General features: G+C 24.1%; 1 protein-coding gene across 4 annotated transcripts in view; it reads left to right on the top strand.

Annotated features, from left to right (window-relative positions):
- The window catches only part of LOC126903662 (semaphorin-1A-like), a 79,282-nt gene that overhangs the window by 41,549 nt on the left and 10,301 nt on the right, over positions 1-27,432 (top strand). For all 4 annotated transcript variants that reach the window (XM_050682043.1, XM_050682033.1, XM_050682026.1 and 1 more), the window contains 3 exons: positions 7,983-8,079; positions 13,720-13,765; positions 20,927-20,989. In XM_050682043.1, the coding sequence (XP_050538000.1) occupies positions 7,983-8,079; positions 13,720-13,765; positions 20,927-20,989 (206 nt within the window). The remainder of the gene's footprint in view (positions 1-7,982; positions 8,080-13,719; positions 13,766-20,926; positions 20,990-27,432) is intronic.

The raw sequence follows: 27,432 nt of genomic DNA, 5'->3' as shown, positions 1-27,432 counted from the left end.
CAAATTTTTACAAACTTCAAAACGCTACAGAATATTTACTACTGAATATTAATAAGATATTTTTTTACTAAAATTTTTCTTAAATTCTACTCTACAAAATAGCTATCTTAGATTTTTTTTTTACATTTTATTTAAAATTTTAAAATAATTAATATTTTTAATAAAATGTAAAAAAATTAATTATTGAGATATAGCTATAGACCTAACGTATAAATATTATTTAAAAAAAAAATCAACTAAAAATATTAACTGGATCAAAAGTTGTCAGTGAGTGGTGGGCCACTTTGTATTTATACTAATTCAATGTACTTTAAGAATGATTCGAAAACTTGATTATGTTATTAATTGCGTGCATAATTATCCTAGCAAATATTTTTTAGTGATGGGAAATATCGAATAGAAACTATCGAACTATTCGATAGTTGCCCACTATTCGAACTATTCGGTAGTCATTCAAAAAATTTTCGAATAGTAAAAATATTCGATAGTTACACAAAATATTCGAATAGTTTTTAAACTATTCGATAGTCTATTCGAATAGTTTTTAAAACTATTCGATAGTTTATGCTAAAAATAAACTATTCGGTTGTATAAATACAACTGAATACAACAAAATTATCTTCTTATTATAATTAAGTATACTTAATAAAAATTTTAGGTAGAACTAATCGAATATTTTTAAAACCATTCGATAGTCTATTCGAATAGTTTATGCTAAAAATAAACTATTCGGTTGTATAAAAACTATTCGAATAGTTATTCGATAGTTTAAAATATTCGAAAATGCCCATCACTAATATTTTTTTTCGCGTATATTTTCTTATTATAATTTTAATTTTATGATTTTTGGTTTTAGTAGTAAAGTTAGTTTGAAATTAGTTGCGCTGGTTAAAATAAGATGAATTCTCGATGACTATAAAAAAGGATTAGTTAGGCCGACCCGGCTTTGTAATAACCCAGTCATTGTCATTTATGATTTTAACCATTTGTACAGGTCAATCATTATGATTTGAAATAAAGTGTACATTTTATAATTAAGGTGTAATTAAGGTTCACGCAGAGAAAGGTTAGAGGTTCAATCACGCAACCTATGTCCTTAACAGCTTACGAAGTGTTTTATGGTATTCTGTTAGACTGAAGTCTTTCTTTATTTATCTAATTATATACTCATACATATAAGCAATGTATAATTTTTAGGAGGCCTAAATAATATCTAGGTGTTGAAAATCTACATCCTAAATTATTATTTATTTATGATTTGTATGTACTTTTGCTCACGGGAATAAACCGAAAAATATTTATTCAGTTTTCTGAACATTGAATTTGTGAACAAAAATACTTGAATCAGTTATTGAACGATTCAATGTTGGTATGAGATATTAGACACAAATAAATCTGTATTTTGCCCTCATTTTAGCAATACATCCCTATTAAGTTTTATTTTATCGATTGACAAAATCCTGTATGCCTTGTAGGGGTTTATACGAGGTTATTACATCATTAATCACGTATTGTGCTGTCTGGCTTTGCATCAAGAATAATTGTCGACAATTTGTATACCAATTAGATTTATGACCATCGTTTTTTAGCAAGATTTAAGTGGATTTAGTTAGGTTTTATCATGACTTAAGTTTAAATTTAAAGCAATTTTCAAGTATTAATTATAATTATTTATTTATATCTTATGGCATACTAAATAAATAAGTAATGTATTGTTAATCTTAAAATCTATTAGATTAATATTTAATATTTAATAGTGAGTATTTACTAAGTTATTGGTTCGAAAAGTATTGTTACTATTTATTGTATTATGTGAATATTGTACCATGCACAATTTAAAATGATTTTAATTGTATCATTTAAATATTGGTCGTGATATGAAAAATAAAATACTGAAATTTTAATTAATATTAACTTTGTCTATATTATAATGTCAACAATTATACAGTAACATAATATAGCTCAGTTAAGCTAACCGAAAAATTAAGATAAGAAAGTTACCCCAAAAATCAACCATTAGAAATAATTTTTTTTACAACAAACTTGATATTTAATATGGTTTATAAAATAAATCAAATATTAATCTATACATTTGTATGAAAAAATTATTATTTGTCGAAATAATAGGTGTAATATACTTAATAAGTTGTGCAGTATAGTGAAAAAATTTCTCCATGAAATGGTTTGAAAAAGAAAATTGAAAAGTTCATGTATTAATTAGATACGTGTTTTTAAACCTTAAGCTTTAAAAATGAATAAATTAATTTGTCTCTATATAAAACTTTGTGGCCGAAAATAACTTCATATAAAAACCAAATAACTGTTACCTTTTATTAAATGATTCAATATGTGATTTCATATAATGTCGTTAAATGAGGTTACCAAAAAAAAGTATTTTATAAAATAATATTTTAATATGTAGATTGTACGGCGGAAATTTTTAAAGAAAAATGATTATGTCAGTTTGTACATTATTCAACATCACTATTATCAACTACTATATTCATAATAAATCTTGTAGCTGAAATTAATAAATTGTATATTGCATTTTCTATTTACGTTATGATCTCTCTTTTTTTTTTTTTTTTTTTTAATTTCGACATTATTTTAGCAGATGAAAACATGTTCTTAAGCGAAAACATAATCTTTATATAGTAGTGATATAAATTAATATAGGAAAACTCGTGATAATATCGTATTTGTTTTTCGATTGACGTATTGGTTTAACTCAACTTCTTATATTAAAAATCTTTTTAATTTAAATTTTAGTTGTCGTGCCGTAACTGAATAGAAAAGTTCTTCCAATGGAGTAATATTAATATAATGCACAGTGATGTAAATCTAGTAAACACTCATTTCCTCAGAAACTATTGAGAATTATTAATATTTGTAAAGAGGAAAATATTAGGTTCAAAAAACTACAATAATATGTAATTAAATACTTTTTTTTTAATATTTTCAAGCTTAGAAAATCGTAATCTTAATTTTAATTAAGTAAAAAAAAAAGATCTTCTTATTTAAGAATTTAAGGTTTTTGATCCTGAAGGGATAAAAAATTATTTTTAAATTATACATTTGTACGGGGTTTTTTGAATCTAGTATTTTTTCCTTTACAAAAATTTATAATTCTCATTAGTTTCTGAGGAAATGAATGTCTTACTAGATTATATCATCTGTATAATATTTTCAACTAAAGTATACCCTTAAAACTTATAAATTTCTCAATTCCCTCTTTCACAATTAAATGTTTATGCAAAACAATTGTTTAAAAAAATTTTTGACAAAAGTATTCTATGACTTGTATAATGAATGAAGGTTAACTGTTTGTAGTGATTGGTAAAAGATACGTTTATCTATATTGTTTTGGCGAATTTTCAGTATCGAAAAAGATAACTACAGAATAGTCCAGTTTTTTAAATTTATGTGACATTAAATATCGATCTAACTAAAAATATAAAAAACAAGTTGGATAAAGTTTTACTAATTACTGTATAGAACATTTAGTTATTTATAAATTAATTATAAATATCTCTGCTGGTTTAATTGCTGTTTTATTCTAGAATTTTTTTTTTTGACTATTTAACATATTAACGACAGTTGCGCTTTATAGTTTTTAGCTCAACTACCATTGAACTTTATTTAGTTTATTGTATTATGCTTACAAAAAAGATTCTGTGAGTGAACGTTTCTGTTTTGTGTGTGCACTTGACTTAAGAAAATGACTAAACTGTATTTATGATAAAAAAAAATATACTCGTCATTTTAATTGTTTTGAATTTCAGAAAAATGATTACTACGTATTTTATTATAGTTTATTTTAAAGTTTTGTGAAATTATGGTAAACGAAAATAACATTTTTGATATGTCATAGTTGCCTTGCGTTACAAAAAGTAATAGCGAAGAAAACGTGTATTTGTTATATTGTCTTCAACACGGAACTATTAAAGTTCTGAAATAATATAAACAAATGGTTTTGTAGTGATTTTAAAGAATGTATTTATTTCAACAATTTTTATTTATATTTTTTGACATATTATTTTTACAGCTAATATGTTACCATGAGTATCATTTATATTGTTATATAATTTGTATGAATAATAATTTTTTCAAGAACATATTTCTACTAGCTTTTTAAGACACTCATTTATAAGTTTCTATTAAAAATATTGTTAAAATGAACTATTACAAAAATATAGCATTTCTTTTATCGTTTTAGATTTTTAATTAAAAAATTAATTGCAATATAAGTAATTTTATATGAGATTTTAAACTTGAAATCTAAATGTTTGAAAAAAATAATTGATGAAAAATGACAAGCCAAATATTAAATATACATGATGATATTATTTTTACCCAATGATTATATTCTAAACTGATATCAGATATTTTTTTTTTGAGTGCACGTGTATCCGCAGAAAAACTGGTCTTATTACATCTTCTGGGATTTAAAAGTTATTTTGATTAAAAATCGCGTGTAAACTTAGTTGAAGATAAAAAATCTTCCACTAGAATTCACATTTAAAAACGAAATTGAATTAAAAATTGACCCTATAATATTAATGACTATATTATAGTAAAATTAATTAAGTTCATACCATCTTATATAATGTATATTGTCGGAAACCAGATTAACATAATTTATTATGTTAATCTAGCCTTCTTATTATTGAATTCGTTTTTCATATAACGTAGTTGTATTTTAAAATGAATATATATATAGTATGTTCAGATAATACTCATATAGAGACATAAAGTTAAAAAAACATGTTATGGTCGGGAACTATATGGTCGACGTTTTTTGTATTGTCTACGGTATCTTTTTATCCGCTCGTAGAAGCTTTCCCGGTGCCAAGTCATTTACATGTGAAACGTTTGCCCAAGTTTTTCTTCTTTGGCATCACAATCGGGTTGTTTCTTCATATAATTCTTTTGAGTTTTTTACTATGTTTTTATGTAGCTTAGAAATAGTATTCTCAAGAAAAAACGAATACATTGGCCGAATTTAATCAAAACTAACCCTCGGGATCGCGTCACAATGGTGCTTGGGTAGTTTTATGTGCAATTCAGCGTGAACAAAATTACTCTAGACATCGTTTTTGAATATTTCTTCATTATCATTGTCTACCATATGACTATGACTAAACTTTCTTTAAATAGAAGTTTTATAAATAATATATGGTCTACTGCTTTATTATTATTCTTTGACATGTTGTAAATAAACATAGTTACGGTAATTTTCATGAATATTAAAATAGCAAACAAAAAAATAAAAAATATGTAAAATTGATAAAAAAATATTAATAATAATAGCCGAAAAAATAAAACATTTAATTACAATATTTCATAAAGTGATTTGATGTTTTAACTAATTTAGCAGGGTATTTTTTTATTTTGTTACACGCATCTTAGTATATGTAATTTTAAAGTAAATATTACTATATTGTATATATACTTCAAATATTATCCAATTGACACTTCCTGATAAATAAAAAAAAATATTTTATCTTGATAACTTATTCGGTACTGGTATTGATATATTTGTCGGTCCAGATAATGGTAAAGTACCATCAATTCTTACTATGACAAAATCATTATTGCGAATTAAAGATTTCAACTGTTATAGTTCAAATAATAAAAACTACTAATTTCACTATTAAAAGCTACTTTAATGTCTTGACTAATGAAAATGTTTTCATACACCTACTATAAAGTGTATTGTATATCAATTTTTTAATATTTATTTCAATTGAGTTTTAAAATTTATTGCTAATTAATATTAGAATTTCTAAAATTATTAAAATTTTTCTAAATAACAATTTTCTTATTTTTAATAAATACTTTATAATCTTACTATAAGAGTTTCTTTGATAACTATATATAAATATGACTTGACTAAAATGTTTGATTAGTTTTATTTTAGACTGAATTTTGGAATACACTATCAGTGTAAAAAATTTTTTAATTTAGAAGTTATATATTGAGCAATTCTTTCAAGATGCTTAAAATATGACAAAATTTCGAGTGAATAATTGATCATTATTTGAGTTTAATAGAAAAATAATGTGTTCTATTCAAACAATTTTTGCTGCGGTTAATTTATAGTATTAAAAGTATGTTTTTATTACTAGTTATATATGTAAATAAAACCTATTTATTCAAAATTCCTTAAATAATTGAAGTTTAACGATGGAGTATGTTGTATAAATGAATAAAATCGTATTTTTCAGATTCATGTTTTAATAATACAATGTTTATATAAAAATTATTTGTTTTTATGTTGTTTTTTGTAAAATAATTTCGATAGTATTAGTATTGTGGAATGCTCTATGTTTTTCGTTTGTTGCGTGCGTGACCCTATTTTGTTGCCGTCACGGTTTGCTCCTTCTTTCACCCTATGTACTTTGTGACCAAACCTAATTTCGAATCTAATTTAGCTTCTCTTTTCTGTCTATTTTCCCTTTTGCATTTCGACAGTTATTATTCTAAAGTAAGAGTATAAGTAAAGAAAAAACAAGATGGAGATTTACTGTTAAGGTATTACGAATTGCAGTATAAGATTTGTTTGTAAGTGTTATTAATACAAACAATTGAAATGCGTTGTCAGCTTAAGAAGCAAAAATCTTTGTGTCTAAAAATCATGAAGTTTACTTTAAATATTCATATTTTGCATCGTATAGAATGTTTTAAATAATATCAGCTTCGGTGCGTAGCTGAGAAGCTATTGGTTTTACTCTACCGTGTTTTTTTGTTACACTATAACTTCGCTTATATTAAACGCATTTTGCACAATGATACTTTAAATGATTACAAAATGTATCTAGTTGAAACTATCAGCGTCATAACTTGAAAATTTCCCTTAATCTCCGTAATGAAAGTAAATTTTCCGAAAAATTGCATTGTCATAAAACAATAAATGTTGTATTTTTAGTTTTCTTTTTATATTGAAAAAACTTTTTGAAAACATGATTCAAATTAAAGTTGTATGATATGGTTAAACAAAAGAAAATATTCCGGTGAATTTCCTCTATAAGTAATCAGCCTCTTGAATAAAAAATTATGTCATTTTTGATAATAATGATTATTTTTTTTTACAATTTGTGCTTATAAAATTGTGTTACAATATTTTGATAAAATGATTAATGTTTAATTATTATTCAGTTATTTTATTAATCTCTGTTTAATTTTTCTTGTAACATACAGATAATTTTTTATTTAAAATGAAAATGTATTGAATTTGTTCTTTTTTAAATACAGGGCGGAACTGACAACTCCTATAAGTTTTGATACAATTAACATTTTACTTATTTTTTTTTTTAATAATTTATGTAATCTTAGATTAAAATAATATCATATTTTTCATTGTTTGTTTTTAATAATAAAAATAATTACATTTTTTTTTTAGTTCTAATTTTTTTCAAAATTTATGAAGTGTCAATTTTTAGTATTTTTCTTATAGTACTTGTTGATGGGTCCGTAATAATTTTAAGACAAATATTTATTGAGTTACAAGCATTTAAATACATTGAGTGGTACATACCATTGGTGAGTGTATCTCATAACGATGTATATATATTCCACTGGCGTTCCATACCCACACCCATTTAAATGCTCCTAACATGATAAGTACTTGTACTAAATTTGTTATTGACTCATCAAAAATGTTTGCAATAAAAGTTTTTAAAAAAGGCTATTTTAAAGTTTTAATAAATAAATATAAAAATTTAAAAAAAAAATGTATTATTAAAAATAAATTATAAAAATTATATTTTTAATGTAGTCTGTCTAAGAATGCAAAATATGTAAAAAGAATTACAGTGTAATTATTATTTTGTTTAAAAGTCATAAGAGTGGTTTTTAAAATCAATTCCACTGTGTATATTTTGATAAAACGCTTATACATATGCTTTTTATACTTAAATTATTACAAATATTGATAAGTATAACAATTTATGAATTTTATTAATTTTTTTTTTTTTTTGCAGTGTCAGAGCATAGCAAGATATTTTCTGGAAATAATACTCATACTGACTATTTTAAAACACTGCTTAGGGATGGCAATAATATTCTGGTCGGCGCAAGGTAATGTTATTATATTATATACATTTTTAAATATACTTAAATATAAATAAAATAATTGATTAATATTGTATATTATCATTAACTATGATGAAGTTTGAATTTTAAGACGATAGAGGTAAAAAACATTAAATGATATTTGTTTAAATTAATATAGGCAATTTTAGTTAATTTAGTCTAGATCTACCACTTTTCATATAAATTTAAGATAATTTTATTTTGCTAATTCATTTTTTGTGTTAAACAATAATTTGTCAAATTTGTGTATAACATCTCCCCGAATTCGTTATTTTAGCTTTGATGTGAAGGTGAGAAGGTATTGTTTTTGTGACGATGTGTGTTTTTATTTATGACTGTCCATGAAAATTCACAGCTTCACCGGACCAATTTTAATAAATAATATCTCTAAAGTACCCGTTTTTTATATTTGAACATAGCGCCAAAACTTAGAAAAAATCTCCTCGGTTTTAGATATTTAGAAAAATATTTCAAAGTTATGCTACCGTAAAAGTTATAACTTTTTTTTTAACTGAAATAATGGAAAGTTTGAAAAAGACCATTTACGCAGTGATAATTATTATTTAATTCAATTTTTGAAAATGTTCCGGAAATTTTACTTTATTTTAGACTATAACAAATTAAGGGTCTTGAGAGTACTACTATATTTAAAAAAATAATTTTGCCCGACGATTGTTCTGCTATGAAAAATTGACCGACAAATAAAAAATTCGCAAAAGAATATTGAAAATTTTAAATTATTATAGAATAAAATAGTCTAACTATTTATTGTGGTTTTTTTAACATAACCTTAATTTTATAGTTTTTGTGTTGTGGAGCATACGACACAACTGTACTATTGTTTATATATTTATTATGGAATTATAGTATAATGAAGTATAAAAAAATTTTACATGTGAATTGTTTTACAATTCAATCGACATTAAATATCAACCTGTAGATTTTTATTATTATAATATTAAAAAGTGTTTAATTATACTTTTTTCCCTAAGCTCATGCAAATTATTTCATTCATTATTGTTATTTTTAATTTTTTATACTTCATCTTAAACGTGACTGCATTGAACATATCATAATAATGTAATATTTTATCGGATTCAGTTCGGGAAATGGATACTTTTTATTTATTCTGTAGTTTTGAAATTGGTCGTTTGAGTGCTCTATTAGTAAACGGAATTGCTATTATTAAAGTTCATTTTTGTGATTTGAATTATTTATGATGACAGTATTCTCACCTGAAACCAAAAATATGGATGACCATTTTTATATATATTTCTTTGAATTCTTAAACCTTTTATGAGCTATTTGGATTGCATAACGTACCCAAGTAATCCGGGCAAATAATCGTCATCACTATATTTGTGTTAAATGGTACATTGTATTTTAGTCGATTTTCGATCCTGGCTTATATGTTGGACATTATTGTTTGGTTTCATCGTCGAGGTAAAACCATCTAAAGCCCACTAGAATTGAGATACCATTTGATACATAGACAAAAATTTCAAATCCCAAACACGTAATTGGGGGTGTATTGGATGAAAGGGGTCCGTTTTTCGTTGTAATTGGAGTTTCTTATATATATATATATTTTACACTTTTGCTCAATATTTCTTAGTTCCATTAACTGTGTGGTCAAAATACTCGCAAACAGCTCCCCTCTGTTAATTGTCTTACTTAAAGTTCATGACACATCCATAGTAAGCGTTTTAATGCATTTTGATAGTTAACATTAAAAGATTAAATGAAAAACGTTATAAAAATGTATCAATCTGTCAATTGTACCGTCTTAATGAACTCTAGATAGTGAGAAAAATATCTAAATAACTTGTCATTTAATGTGAATGATTTATTTCATTATGTTAGACAATATGTGTTTTGGAAACTAAGTTTATAACCAAAATTATTTTTCTAGTAAATAATATTTTATTTTGAAAATGTTGAGTTTTTTATATTTTATAGTAGTTGAGAAAAATATAAAATTATAACTTTTAAAATTCACAAATTTAACTTTACTATAATATTTTCGAATGGTATTCGAGCGTTGTTTTAAATTTTTGTTGAGTTATTCGTATTCATATAAACTTATGTCTATGGTTACTTTAAAAATTTAATGTGTCAACTTTAGCATTTTTCAAGCAAGAGAAAACAAATTTACAATTTCAATGATATTTTTTATTACAATTTTTCGATACTTGTCAAAATATCTTCCTCCACAAATCATAAAATTTTTTGTATATTATTAAAATAAATTAGTCTATGTTTTTAAATTTATTTAGCTACAATTTTATGTAATATTATCAGAATTTTTAAATTATTCACTCTCCTCATCAGAAAGTTTATAAACTAAAATATATTAGTTTTACCGATTTTGTAAAATAACGAAAATGAAGTTCACAAGTTTAATTGTGATTAATATAATAATGTAATGTAATGTAATTAATCTAATAAAAGTATTTAGTTACAAATTTTTGAAAAACAATCTCGGAATCATTTTTTTTACATAATTTATTAAAATTATTTTAGCAGAAATAAATAATATTATGTGTGTTAGAATCTTTATATGACTTAAATAAAGATGTTTTTAATGACTGAATTACTGTAAAAGATCATAATATGAAATACATTGAATGTTCCAGATTTTTTAAATGTTTTTAAATCATAGCTTAGGTTTCAAAATAAAGTGGGTTTTTCAAAATTTCTTCGAAAAAAAAAATTTGTGCGGTTGTTATAATTATGAAATTTTTCGACAATCACCTTAAGTTTCTGTCGCTTACTAAACATTTTTACAATTTATAATTTCCGTCAAACTTTCAAAATATGTTAGTGAAACTCTCTAAGATTATCAACTAAGTATATTATTTTATACTAGGAAAATATTTAGCTATTAGTTTTTAAAGTAACTATAGTGGATGTGTCTCGTTAGGGTAAAAACAAATAAATCATATCAGAATGTTATACATTTATATCGTTGTAAATGTAATGATGGTGCGAATAAAAAAGAAGAGAATGAAGATAGAACGACTAGTTAAAGCACAAATGATCTAGTCAGTCTTTGATTGAAAAATATGTGATTTTGTAAGAGGTAATTTATTTGCACAATTTCTTTAAGGCATTCTTAAAGCTACTGATGGTATAGAATTTATGTTTAACAAGTATTTATATTAAAAGATGTGTATATGTATTATAATTTTTAAAAAATGGTAAAAATAGAAAAGTTAATCCAATTTTTCTAGAATTAGATTAAATCGTTATAAAATAAAATAATATATATATATATTATTTAATTTTTATTCTCAGTAAAAATTATTCATTTAAGTTAAACATTATAAAATGTTTTCACAATTTTAATAATTTGTATTTTTTTAAACATATGTACAAAAAAAAATGTATTCTACTATATGTGTATATTGACGTGTATGAGTATAATATTTAATATTTAATTTTTTAATTTTGATTAGACGGAAGGGTAAACTTTAGAGTAAGTGAAAATAATAATCTTATGAGCTTGGGATGTCCCCGAGCAAATAAAAACCCCATGTCTATTGCCAAACTTCTGTGGCCAATATTGCTCATATATGTGATGGTGTGTATCGTAATAACCTGCTAGCCCTCTAGTGTTTGTATGGTGAGCTCGGAGTAATTGGATCTCATGGGAAAACTAGTTTCTAAACCAAATATTGTTCTCAAAAGACAAAAAAGAAAGATTTTAGTGATCTTTTAGTGAAATTGGTTATGAGATGTTTTATGGCCTATATCAGTTTCTCTATTAAAAGTTTAAATTTCATTTATTTATTTATTTAATATATATTTCCAATTATCAAATAGATAATAATGTATTATTATTAAAATGAAAAGTTTTGAAAAATGATTAAATTTTTCATTATAAATATATAAAAATATATATTTATAATAAGATATTTTTTGAAAATTTAATTGATTATAATGTCCTCTTTAACTGTTAAAATAATTCAATATATTTTGTTAATAAGGTTTAAATTTTAAAATTTTAAATTATTAAACTATGTTCAAATAATCATGCAAATATTAAAACTCAATTTGTGCGAACAAAAAAATTATACGAATTTGTTATTATTATTAATTTTTACTTGATGATATGTTAAAATCTAATAGTTAAATTTGAAATTATTTAATATATTTTTGAAATATAAGTTGAGCATAAATTATCTGATTAAAAAACCAATTTAATCTTATTAAAAGAAAAAAATAGTAAAAAATTACTATTTTAGTATACAGAGTATTCTCAGTAAGTAAGGAAATATTGTTACAAATAATGAGAACAATAGAAATTCGTTTCCTAAATTACTGAACACTGTATAGTCTAGTGATGAGGTTCGTGTATGACAATATTTATCATTAGTCATTTATCACTTCTCCTTCACCTTGGTATAAACATGTTAATAACTTTAGAAGAACTATTATAAAGTTGTTATCAACGAGATATTTTCTTAATTTTATAATCTAATGATATATGTGTGTTACTATTAAAAAAAATTAAGTTAACACCCTTATAAGGTATAAGAGATAAATAGAAAAATAAAATTAATAACTGTAAATCTTTTTTAAAATTTTTTTTTTTAAAGAAAAGCCTCCTTTTAATATACTTATTGGATAGATATTAAAAGCTACAAAAAATCTGCCTGAAATATTCATAATGAACTCATAAATCATATTTATTGTTATTTTTATTTTTAAAAGAGGGTTAAATGGGTTATTTTACAATGACTTTCCATATGACTATACTGTTTGACTTAATGTATAGGCATAAAAAATTGAAAAAAAAAATGTAGAAAATTATAAATACACAAAAATAACATTTTTTGTATAGTATTGGAGGCCGTTTTTTAGAAGACAGAATCGTCTGGACAGTTTTTATTTTTTACTTATAGTATGTGACATTAGTTTTAATTTAACATGTGTTTAAAGTTTGTAGTATTTCTGGAACATATTCAAAAATTAAGTTGTGAAGGTTAACCTTTATGCGTATGCTTCAAGTTTTGAACTTCCATATATAAAGTGAATTTGGTCTGATTTAAAAAAAAGTATATCGGATAAAAGATATATATATATATATATATTTCTATATAGTACTTATAAAAATATTATATTGATCTCACATTTTTCAAAAAGTTAAAGCAAATTTAAGTTGAAATTTTAATATTTAAAATCCAAAAAATTTATTTTTACTAATAGTGTTTATCATTAACTTTTAAACAATGTTTAAAGCTTGAAATATTTCCGGAAATTTTTAAGTTGAAATTTTTTAAAATAGCAACATTTTATGCAAAAATTACCATTTTCATTCCTCACTGTGGGTAGATTTTCGAATAACTTTTACTAAATCAATGGAAACACCTAAAGTGTTTATAAAAAAAAAAATAAGAAATAGTAATTTTTTTAAGCATTTCTCCCATGAAGAAAACGAGGAATTTTTTTCGAAATTTTAAAGATAATTTCTTCGATTAGATATGATTTGTTATATATTGACATATCGTTGAAGTCTAGTGAGAGCTGATAAGAAGTTGTAAGAGACACGAAAATAAACACTTACTAATATTAAAAGAATCATCTTGTAAACATTTTTTTATGTATATTTTTTATTTTCAGGAATATGATGTATAATCTCAGTTTACCAGATCTAACAGAAAATCAGGTAATTAGAAAAATTGTATACATATATATATATATTAGTAAAATTATTATGTGTTATTAAATTACAAAAACTTATTCGAGAAAAGTAATAATAACGTGTAATAAAAATGATATGTAGTTATAGTTGACATAAAATATAATGATATTTCAAAATTGTTGTTAAATCAGCATAAATAATTCATTTGTTGTAAGTTATTGATATTTAAATAATTTTTTTAGTACTACATGTTATAATTTAAATAATAGTATTACTGTGATTGCATATACACAATTTATTTAAGTTTGTGAATTACATAAATCACGCTAACATTAAAGATTAAAAACGCTGGGAATACATCCTGAGCGTATTTATATGATATAGTTATATTGACTGTATCATCTAAAAATTAATATTACTGAAAAAAATGCTCTTTTATACATAAATAAGTATTTCATTATTTAATACATTTAATTAATCTAGATTCCTGAATATTTTCGTATATAAAGTTTAAACTAATGCTAATAATTTAAATCACTAGTTATACTTAAGTATACTTATATTATTTATTTATTTATTATAAATTAATTTTTTTTTGATACACATTTTCAAAAATATTTTGATTTGGCAATAGAAAGATTTATTGTGTTTATGTATAGAATGTGCAATAAGTTGGTTGACAGTCTTATTTGATGGGCATATATTTATTTTGTACATTTTATTGGTTATTTTTGTTGGTTAAATTACTAGCTATTGTCATTATCAGGAAAATTGGTTATCATTATTCTTATATGTGAACCGATAAGTTTCATATGAGCTATCGGTTTCATCAGGGTCTTAACTTAACTATTTTTACATATTTTGGTCATAGAAAAAATATGTTTGTATAATTGTCTGCACGTATAATTTTTGCGCTACATTATGTATAAATTGAGAAATGACGTGAGTATAATGGTTACTTTGGTCGCGTGCTATCTGATTTAACATAGTTTCTTAGATTGCTTTTGGTGGAATGAATTACAAACTGTAATGTATATTGTTCCTATGACTTTAAATGTAATAACAGTATATTTAGAATTTCAAGATGGTATTTTCCTTATTTATAAAGAAGCCTGTAAAGTAGTAATGCGTATAACTTAAAAAATATTGAACATAGATTAATGAATTAATTTCCAGTGATTTTTAATAAGGTCTGTTATTATTATTTTTTTAATTTATAGACCCATATTTTGTCTACAAATGAAGTTTTTAACTCTACTTTCATATATCTCTATTGAACTTTTTAATTCAATAATTATTTAATTTAACTAATTATTGTTTAATTTACTTGAACCAAGTCATTGGCCTTTTTTCCATCATATTTGTAATTGTTACTGGTGGCCTTTGTTGATTATGATTAGGTAAATTTTCGAACTTCTTTAACTCTAGCCAATAATACTCAAAGAAAAATTATATGAATACGTAAAGTTTTATTTACAAATATCAAGAGTAACTTTATGACATCTTATATTATATGACATGCTCTCGCTATTTGTAAATGTTAAATTAAACATTTTTCATTATAAAAATTCATTGTATGGAATTAAATTAGTAATTTTTTTTTATTAAGTAAATAATAAATTAAAAGAGTTAGGCTATTAACTTATAACTTGATACAAACAAAAAATAAAAAAATCTATACCTCCCTTGATCTAAATATTTTTATCACTGTAAGCATATGGTAAGATTAAATCATTTTTCAATGTACAAATTTATATATATAGATACTGAAAGACCCTAAAAGTAACAATTATATTTATACATATCAATAGTTTGTTTCATTTGTTAAACAAACATAAACTATAGAATTAAAAAGTTTGCTATATAAAAATGAACAATTTATTGACGTTTGGAAAGATTTATAAGACAAGAGGCATTGATTTATAATCCATTCTCATATTTATCAAAAAATATTCTTATTTTATGGATATATTATAAATATATTTATAATTTTGTGATCTTTTAAGTCAAAACATCACAGAAAATAGTCAAAACTTTTGACTTTTTGTTTTTACTTTTGTTATAACAATTTAAAGTTTCTAGTGAATTTTCAAAAATAACAATCATTTGTATTTTTACGTTTTGTATTAAGTAACTTTTGACCTAGTGATTTTTATATCGACACCAAAGAAAAACATTTTATTATGGCTAAAATACGATTCTATATTGATGTAATTGAAATAATAATACGGTAGGATGATTGTGACATTTATTAAACCTTTTTTTACGAACTAAAAAAATTATTGTTTTAGGAATACCACACTTTAAATATTTGTAGAAAAAAGAATTACATTAGTTTTAAACCGTTTGGGTGCCATACGATGTGTTCGGCAACATTGGATTCTTGAATGAACACAACTTTACCATAGGGCGGGTTTAAAGAAGGGGTCGGTTGCTTTTTATCGATCGTTAGAATGTTCAAAAACATTGTACAGAGCGATTCGCTTGGGATATTTGATACACTTCCGGTGTAATAAACTTACAATTTAAACTCGAATTTATCCATTATTCTAAAATTAATCTTTTACCTATAGAAAAAGGTATTCATTCTGATAGACAGCTGACTTCAAAAATGATTATGTCTAGTGAAAAATAGTTCCTCAATGTAACATATTTATTTTTCTTCAAATTTTTTTTTAATTTTAATGTTTAAATTTGAAAAAATTGAAGACATTATTTTTTTTAAGTATATTTGATTGTACTCTGTAGATAATTATTATTATTATCCTACTGTGCTTGTATCTTTTATTTGTCTCTCTCCAGAGTGGTTCTTTTATCATGATCCACTTATATAATCGAAAAATAAAAATAATATTGATTGATTTTTTATTGGTTTACTAATAGGTATAAAAATGTTAATAACTTCTGAAATATTGGCTCAAAAGTTATTATGAACCATACATTTTTTTAATTAGATCATTATTTAATAAATATACCAATATAGGTATAAGAGATGAATTTAAAAAATACTTCATGATTGATAAATAGAAAAAAACATGGAACTAACGAACACCAATAAAAAAATGATTAATATTATTTCATTTTTCGATTAATTAAGTGGTTCCTGATAAAAGAATCACCCTGTATATAATGGAAGTACTAACGATTCTGCTATGTTCTTTTTTTTTAGAACGACAGAGAAAATTGGTCATGCGAAAAGGTTGGCATGCCGCGATTATAAACAAGCGGAGGGTTAACGACGGGGCAATGTCGTTTTCACTGTTCTGTTTTTGTTGTCGTCTGATTTCATATGATCGTCGGCCATTTTTGTGTTTTCTCTCAAGTTTTTATCTATTTGAATTTACCGGCAACTTTAAAACTGTTAATAATAACCACAATTTAACTCTCTCTCTATATATATTTTATTTATATATTAGATCACTTAAAATCATTTACGCCTAAAAAATAAGCAACCAGAATTGTATAAAGAATAACACAAAATTGATACACCAGAACAAAAAAAAACAATCTTTGTGCAATTATATTAATGAGTACAATGAGAATATTTATTCTTTGAGATTGTATTATAATAAAAAAAAAATATTAATATTAAATTCTAAAATTTTATTGATTTTTAAAAAAGTGGTTTGAACATCAAAAATAATCTTATAAATTAATGAACTTCTTAAAAAATAGAACTATTTATACAAAATAAAGAATTCAAACTCAATGGTATAATAATTTAAAATTTTTAAAACATAATTAAACAATTTTTATCTATGGCTATATTGCAATTTTTCAGAAAAAGTAAAAATAAATTAGAAAATGTAATAGTGTCTTTAACAAATCGACATTTTTGAGCAAAAACAAACAGTCCTAGTAAAATTTAGTCGTATATTTTTCCACGAGAGACAAATTATACATTTCTACCCAAATCATAAAAATCTTGGTAAATTATTTTGTCGTAAATTTTTGTTAACAAATTATTTGAATGCATTTTAATTAGAATCGTTTTCATTTTATCTTTATTTTAAATTTTATATTTTATTGCACTCCAAAGTGTCAGCTATTTGTCTATATTATTTCGTTTACATCGTTGACCATTCACTTGTAAATATATATATATTTATAGTAAAGGTTATACAGGCAGAAAGCCAGTGAAATGGAAGCATATAGTGTACACATTTCATATAATTAATGGTTGTCCCAGTTCTCTGTGTCATTGTACTTAGAATCAGCGGTTAGTAGTTGTTATGAATGTTTCACAAATAAATTCAACGTTCTCTATGGATGTGTTGGTCGGGAAAATTGTGCGCCATGTGTAGTTATATGTTTTTGTTGAATTGTCAACACGCAATGGAATGCTAATGTTTTTGTAACCTCCCCTGAGGCGCCAGACGTCCAGTCAAGTATTCAAAACTCGATTTTATACGTAACAGTCGAACACTTCTTCGATCCTGTAGAGTCCCTATAGACACAACTGACTAAATTTCTATGTTTGACAGATTAGGTATCTACAGTGACATTTATTCCCCGGGGTAAATTATATTATTTTTTAACAAGTCATGTAAGTATTATTTTAATATGTTTTTAACTCTTTGGCAATGTAAAAAAATCTATCGCTTGAAAATAAAAATTCGACTTTGCTTTTGTTTGCAATCTGCCGAAATAATATCGAATTACATATTTCTGATAAAAAGATATATCTTACATAGGCACCACATAATCACGTGTTATGTAATAAGATATTTTTATTGTATGGGGACGATTGTAGTCTTCGAACCTATCAGTTTTATATTTCTAAATGCAATTACTATGGGTGAGACATTGGAAAAGTTGTGTACTGGATGCAAGCTCGCGTTCCTTCGCGTGTATGCGTAACATCTGTTTCCGGAAGTTTCTAGTTCTCACGCCAAAGAAGTTTCGGAAAAATCTAAAAATTTTTCTCTTCCGGAAGCCACTAAACTTTGCTGGCCTTTATTAATATTCGCGTTACGAACAAGTGAATTTTCCGGAGGGTTGTACCAAATGGCGATAATAAGTACGTGTAAGTTTTACGTGATTGGCAGGCTTTTACTCGTTTATTGTGAAACCTAAATGCGAGCCTAGTTTTAGTATTTTTCCATCATTACCGAGTCTGAAGAAAATATTGTGCCAGAAATCATATCTACGTTCTTTTTATACTTGTCCTGTGAAAGAGTAAATCGCACTATTTTTTCGATTTTGTTATGATAATGTCGTCGTAACCGTCTCTCTAATGGTTTCTGTTGGTAGTGTGATGCTATTCCGTTTTCTGACGCGATAAAGAATGCATAGAGTTCCTCTTCTTCTTCAAACAGCTTATCCGCCACCTATCAAAGAGACCATCACCCTACCTAATAAATCACTCTCTAATGTCATTCGTTTTGCATACGGCACAGTTCTACTAACCCCTCTACTCTAAAGAACTGGCTAGGACTCGAAGAGAGTAGAATATGTGTATAGCATTTTGTACGTTTATGCTTATAAACGACATTGATGTATCCAAATAATCGGTATTCTGTTATGAGCAGTATAAAAAATGCGTCAGGAGATGACATTAAAATGAAGGTACGGGTAGTTTTTTCCGCCTATTTCAGTTAATCTCATAATGTTTATCGCAATAAAGAACCACTAGACTTTAACTTCTGTCGCTGTTAGTAATATTTACCTGATCAATAGAGAAAATGAAAAAAAATATATTAAGAAAATTGTATTCATGTTACATCATACTCGAAAAATGATAATATAAATTATATTATAAAACATATAGGAGCTTAGTCGAAAAAAATATCAATAACCTTATATATGTATATCATATAGTATTTTGAAGTTAAATGTGAAGTATACAATGGGCAATGAAAACTTATAATTTATTGTATTAACATTTATTGAAATAAGCTAACAAAATTTCTAAACTCAGTTTACCTTTCAAAAATAACGTAGACGTAAACTTATGTTATAATTAATGATTTAATTTAAAATTTATTGAGTAAATTAAGTTTTTTCTTTTTTTAGTAAATTTATTATTATTATTTAATAATGTCGCATATGTTGTATATTAATGAAGTATTATTTAGATATAATTTATTTGACAAAGTTAAAGGTTAAAAATGAACACAATTACATTTAAAATAAATTATTTATGTAGTTGGTTTCAAATTGTATGAAATTAGTCAAGTTAATATTTATTAGGAAATAGTTATTGACCGATTGTGCATTTCTATTTGCCACGAAAAAGTTATTTAATTTGTTTCAATCATTTTCATCTTAATCGATCAATACAATTAATTATTGGAGATTAAAATTAGAAAATTAGTGAAATAACCAAATATATCTTGAGGTTTATAACTTAGTTAATTGGTACAAAGCAGTGTCAGACTATATGTCTGCTCAAAACTTTGCAAAATTTAATGTCCTACACCTTGAAGTAATGTGGATTACTTGTTTACTATACCAAGTAATTTACACGAAGACTTGCATGCTTACATCTTTGATGCTTATCAGTTTCTACATCCTCTGGTCTACAGTATTCCTGTAAAGTTCACTTCACCATTGTCTTCACTTTAAATGTTATTAGTATTTGTATTATTATATTCAGCACACGTTGTTTGAGCTTTCAAAGTTACTTAAACAATGATATTTTAAAGTTTTATTTTTATTATAATAAATATTTACATTTAGTTAATAAGTTTTTTAACCATAATAATATAATTTATTTCCAAATTAGATATATTACTCTTAATAATACACTTGTTAATACAAAAATGAATTTATACTCTTTTTAGCAACATATATACAAAACTAGAGTTTAGAAGGAGATTAGCCCACTCTAATCTTGTTGTAGCTCTCCGAAAATAGTAATAATTACTTGTAAATTTATATAGTAATATTTTTAAGGAGGAGAGAAATAGTTAGATTCACTAAAAATGTTGTTCAAATTTCGCCTATATTTAGTAATGTATTATTATTACTATTAAAAAAGATATCATTATAAATAATATTATATTCATAGAAAAAATAAAAAAAAAATTTTTTTTTACAAATTATTTTATCGTAATCATTTTTTATTAATCAATTTTTACTTATTTATATCGCACGATGAATTTTGAAAGAGGTTTATTTCTAATTTATAAATATAAATAAAAACGTGTATATTAATTTTAATCAAAACATTTTTTTTTACAGAGATTAGAATGGCATTCTACTGATGTTGACTATAAATTGTGCTTAGTTAAAGGCAAAGATGAGGTATGTTTGTTTTACAAAATTAAAATATTTTATATATAGATATTTATATATTTATATTATTTGATCTAGGGTATAGTAACTATAGATTTTTAATTTGAATAAATTTAATGGATAATTAGTGTTAAAAATGATGAGCTAAAAGTAATTTTGGGGATTTAGTTTAATTTTGACGATTTTAGAATAATAATATAAGCTAATATGATCACTAGTCGTTTTGATAAAAAAAAACCTATTTCTTTTTTTTTTTTTTTTTTGATTGACGAACAAACTAAAAGCTTTTTGAGCTTCAAATGTCATGGAAAGAACTAAAACATTATCTCTTTAATGATGATATTCAAAACCACTTAAAAATGTAAACAGTGTGGTGTAATTAGCAGATAGGGATGTCTTGCTTAAAATTTTTAAATTTATGTAATCTTGAATATCAAATTAAAAAAATATCTTTCTTGAGTATTTTATACACATCCATATACAGAGTGATCGAAATCTGGTAAGACACTCATTTTCTCAGAAAATATTGAGAATTTTTAATTTAATTATAGAGAAAAAATATCAAATTCAAAAAACTGTACAATATTGTGTAGACAAACCATTATTTTTTTCGTCCCTTCAAGAATAAAAATCCATATTTATAATTTTCTTAAATGGGAACCCTTATTTTTAACTTAATAATATGATAGAAAAAAAAATTACAAACAATTTTGTTCTTATAAGTTTTTAATTTAATAGTAAATGGCATTTGAATTTTTATTATAACTTTATTAGCTTATTAGATATAAACATTTAAAGTTTCAAATTTTTGAGTTAATATACATGGGATTGTAAATACAGGTAGCTAATTGGATTTTTATGACATTGCTGTCTCAGTCGCGGATTGTTTATTATTAATTATGATTATCAATAGATATACTTTCTGTATTGTCAGTTAGTGTATTTATAAACTCATAACAATGTGTCTTACTACCATTAATAATAACAATGCTTTGTACCTGCTAATATCGATGTCATAAAAAACCAATTAGCTAACTGTATTTACAATCCCATGTGTATTATACATGTATATTAACTCAAAATTTTGAAACTTTAAATGTTTATATCTAATAAACGAATAAAGTTATATTAAAAATTCAAATGGCATTTACTATTGAATTGAAAACTCAAACATTTTATTAAATTTAAAATATGTGTTACCATTAAAAAAAACAAAGTTGACACCCTTACCAGGCATAAGGGATGAACTTAAAAAGTATTACATAGTTAATAATTCAAGAATAATGTGTAACTAAAGATAGTAATAAAAAAAAAATTTTTAATTATTATTATTCTGTAAGTAATTGAGTGGGTTATGATAAAAAAATCACCCTGTATACAGAATGATCAAAATCTGGTAAGACACTCATTTTTTCATAAAATATTGAGAATTTTTAATTTTATTATAGTGAAAAAATATCAAATTCAAAAAACTGTACAATATTGTGTAGACAAACCATTATTTATTTCGTCCCTTCAAGAATAAAAATCCTTATTTATAATTTTCTTAAATGGGAACCCTTATTTTTAACTTAATAATATGATAGAAAAAAAAATTACAAACAATTTTGTTCTTATAATTTTTTTTATCCGATTAACCATTCGTCCATTACAGCTTGTTAAAGTTAAGTGATTTTAGGCCAAATTTCTATTGTCATTTTACTGTATTAAATACAGAAGTCATTATTTTTATTTGCTGTTGCATAAACCAAATTTTATTCATCAAGTTATGACAGGTAAATTAGCTATAAAAATTTATTACGCACTAAATGAGTAATAATATTAATAGATTTAAACCGGGTTATCGGTGTATTATTAATAGCTAAGTCTATGGTTTTGAAAGACTAAAGGATCTAACAAAAATAAAGGTTGCACTGCCACCGATATTATGAAACGTAATAAATGACAATATTTTTTCTGTAAGTCAAAATTTTTAAACAATTATAAAACGTAAATGGTTGTTCGGTTAAAAAAAATTATAAGAACAAAATTGTTTGTAATTTTTTTTCTATCATATTATCAAATCAAAAATAGTGGTTCCCATTAAAAAAAATTATAAATAAACATTTTTATCCCTGAAGGGATAAAAAAAAATGTATTTAACTTCATATTATTGTAGTTTTATAAACTTAATAATTTTTCTTTTTACAAAAATTTTAAATTCTCAATAGTTTCTGAGAAAATAAGTGTCTTACCAGATTTCGATCACTCTGTATATGAATGGATAATTTCATATAAATTGTGACTTATTAAAATAAATATTTTATCACATTATATTACTGAAATAAACATTGATATTGTATACCTTTATTAGAACGTTATTTCATTATTGATATCAGTAAAATATGATATAAACTTTATGATCTATTTTGTAGTTGTTTCAAAAATTAATTAATTTTTAATTATGTCAAAGATTAATTAAAATTTTAGTTGTATTTTTGAAAATGTTTATATTGTAGCTTAAAACAAAATGTATACAAAATTTGAAAGCTTTAAATTTATTTTTATTTAATATGCAAGTGATTTAACTAAAAGATATTTTATTGAAAGTTAATATATTCCATTAAACTAATTATTTATTTCAATGAGTTAAAGTATTTAAAACGTTTTCATTGTTTGAAAAACACTCAACAATTTCAATATAGTATCAGTATTGTTATCCAAGCGATCATAGTTTATTGATTTATGACAATTCCATTAAACTTTAAATAGGCCATTCTCTCTTAAAACTTTTTACATTTTTTCTTCAGTCTTTCGAAGTTTTCCTCGTGTGTTTGCTATAAAATCTGTAACATTAGTTTAAAGACGAAAAACATGTCAGAAACTGTTCTACCATTCATCTGAGATATACGTAAATGTAGCCGATTTTTTCAAACGGTATTTTACGGTTTGTGTTATCATTAATGACACCCAGCATCGGCTGAAAAAGACGATGTCACCTCCGGATTCTGTCGATCAATCAACACACTAAAACTACACCACCATCACGAATAACTGCTATGGACGTGTATATGATAGTTAGTGTAGAGGAGAATACTTTAAAAGTTTAATAACACGGGAAATTCAATTTTTTTAAGACAGGTGGGATTATGTGAGGTTGGGTTGGGTTATGAAGTATCACAAGTTTTTGGGAAACAATCATTAAAAAGATTGTTGAGACTGATTTTACTATTTCACATCATATTACAAAAATTAATTTAATTAATCTATGTCGTGTGTAGGTATAATTTACATAATGCTTGTTTTAATAAACTATGTCCTCTAGCCAACTTTTTATTTGTTTTATGTATGTGTGTGTATAGAATATCCCAAAACAATCTTTAATAATGTAAAAACAAAATGAAATAACACTAACGACAGGACATGGTATTAATATAATCCCTTTTACGATAGAATTTTATTGCTAGTTAAATTACTACAAGTAAAAAGGGAATTGTTGATAAGCGTGTTAACATTTAACACTTAATAAAGACAAAAAAATTGTCTGGGTATTTCTCATATCTATATATCATCGAAAAATGTCTGGATTATGTAGGATACGGTACAAATGTTGCAACACCAGTTTTTGGGAAAATATTATTTTTGTAAAAGTAATTTTAAAAATTGTGTGTTCACCGCAAATGAATAATATTGTATTTTGCATGTTATGGTAACGTTTCATAAGAATAATAATACATCAAAGAAATTCCTCATATTGCTATTTGAACTCTCGAATACTTGAATGTAGCAAATTTGCCTATTTTAACTGCCGTTCAACTATCGATTATGTAAAAATAACTTTGAATTTCTTAATTTATAATAAATATGTATACGATTTATGGCACAGAAAAAATATCGTAGAAACATTATATTTTTTTATCATAAAATACTATTAAAAACTTAAATTTGATGTAGGTATTCATGTGTCAGACAATCCGGAATATATTCAAAAATTGAAATTTTTTTTGTAAAATTGTGATTTTTTTACTTTAACAGCCAATATTACATGTGGGATGGATTTTTTTAAATATTGCAGTATACTCGAAGAGCTTTAATTTGCTATAATTTAAAAGTTCCGGAACATTTTCAAAAATTGAGTTGAAAAAATATTTTTTACATGTATGGGTGGTCATTTTAAATCTTTCTAGTACTCGGGTTTTTTTTTTTAATTTTCAAAAAAGCATATCACAAAAAAACCTATTATCTCTAATTTACTGTGGTAAATTATGTTATAACTGTTAAGTTATAAAGCGTAGAAAAGTTTTTTTGAAAGTGTGGTCTTTTACAATAGCAAATTTTTATATATTTTTCTAAAATTAAGGGGATTATTCAAATTTTTATCGCTGATAGTTTAAACTTTATTAAAATCAGGTTTTTTGACGTATTAATCAATAAAATTGGTCTAGCGAATGATAAAAATTTTCATGAACAAACATAAAAAACATATTATATTATAATATTATTTTTTTTTTCTGATATGAATAATGGGAATTTTACAACTTTTTTTTAGAACTTCAGTTGATTGAGTTTTTCTAAAAAAAGATTTACTAGGGATATAAAGGATAATTTGCATTTGGGATTTCGATAGTTTTGTTTATTGTTTTCGTTAGTGGTCTTATATGCAACGAAAAATAGTGTGAAGGGAGAAAGCTGTTAAGAAAGAAAGTTCTATGTTTCTGGTTTTGTAGAAAATGAAGGGATTATTTCCCTTTTATACGACGCCATTTGCTGTTTTTCTTTAATCATTTTTCTCCTTATTATTTAGGATAGAAAATACTACCTTAATGCTAAGTTCCACTTAGTTATTAACTAATGATTTAATCGTTTTTTTAATTTTATACAGTTTTATAGTAACTATATACGTAAATACATAAATTATACATGCATACGTAAAATATCAATATTTGATATTCAATGCATTTACAGACAATTGTTGATATTTTAGTACATAATTAATAATCTGACGTACGAAAAATATATCAAATAATTATTGAATCATAATTAAATAAGTCATTAGATAACTTACTTTTTAAATGTAAAACTTGAAAATAAATTATAAATATTTGGTTGCTACAGCAACGATCTAATATTTTAAATTAATCATGACTTTTATTATTTTGCAATGTTCCAAACAAAATAAAGAAACGTATGTTTTGTAAACCAATGAACTCATATTACTTATTACCAATATAATTTACTATCTAATAGATTATTCAATTGTATCACAAAATCTTATTAAACCTACGCTATTAGAAATAAATCTAATAGTGTATAGTCGCACATTCAAAATGGTTAGTGATGCACATGTATTTAGAAGCAAGCGTATATCCTTCACTGAACACTTATTTTTGAAGTGGCATATATATACAAACATTTTTAAATCTAAAAAAATACCATGTGGTGAATGTTGGAAGGAAAAAATATAATTGAATTTTGAATCAAGTCATTTTTTTATTAGTTTGATGATTTTTTAAAATAATGAAATTTTTAAAATCTTAAATATTTTATATTATTAAAAAATGACATTTATTAACTACAAATAAATAGTCATATAAACCAGTTGTGACAGATTATTTCCCTTGAGTGTCATTTTGAGTTTTATTTTGCGTGTGAATTCTATTACCGTTGTAAATGCAAACGTTTATAGCTGTGTCCGTATTAGGTATATAATAAAAAATAAAATTTAGCTAGCAGTACTAATAGTAATAATAATAATGATGATAGTAATAGTAACAACATAATAAATAAGTATATCCATAAAGTTCTTATAAAGATTATTCGGTCAGTGAAATAACATAACGAAATGACCGTACATTAACATAAGAAAAAAATGCGTGAAATAAAAGTTATAGTAGCTGGCTTATTTTGAGATATTTTTAATGAATATTTTAAGACTTAATTACATACCACTATTATAATATTTGTATTACTGTATAAGTTTACATTAAAACATTTTATAAAAAATTAGACGTATTAGGTGAAACCAAATTATACAAGGTAAGAAGTTTTGGGTTAAATATAAGTTAAACTAGGACCTCTCTGTCAGAAATGACCGAAACGTCATCAATAATTGTAACTACACAAAGGACCATCAATCACCCAAAAATACTGAACGTGACTTGAAAGTTTAATGCTTCCTTCTTCATTCTCTTTATCGCCATAAATAAAAACTTTGAAAAATTTGTTTAGTAATTGGATAGTACTATATAAAAAATAAACTATACAGTTTTACCGTTTAATAGATAAAAATTCAATACTTAATAAATAAAAGGCTTGCGGCAACAACCAGATAAATCCACTTTTTGAAATTATTTAGGACAAAGAACATAAAGTTTTTATAAACCATTATTTACACTATAATTACGTTGACTAATATTTTGGAATTTTATACACATTTATACATAAACTTTTGATATTATAAAAAAAAAGTTTAA

Source organism: Daktulosphaira vitifoliae, unplaced genomic scaffold (genome assembly GCF_025091365.1).
Source record: "Daktulosphaira vitifoliae isolate Bord-2020 unplaced genomic scaffold, ASM2509136v1 Scaffold_1, whole genome shotgun sequence".
Classification (NCBI taxonomy): Eukaryota; Metazoa; Arthropoda; class Insecta; order Hemiptera; family Phylloxeridae; genus Daktulosphaira; species Daktulosphaira vitifoliae.
The sequence above is the reverse complement of the archived record's forward strand: the minus strand, read 5'-3'. Positions and strand labels throughout refer to the sequence as shown.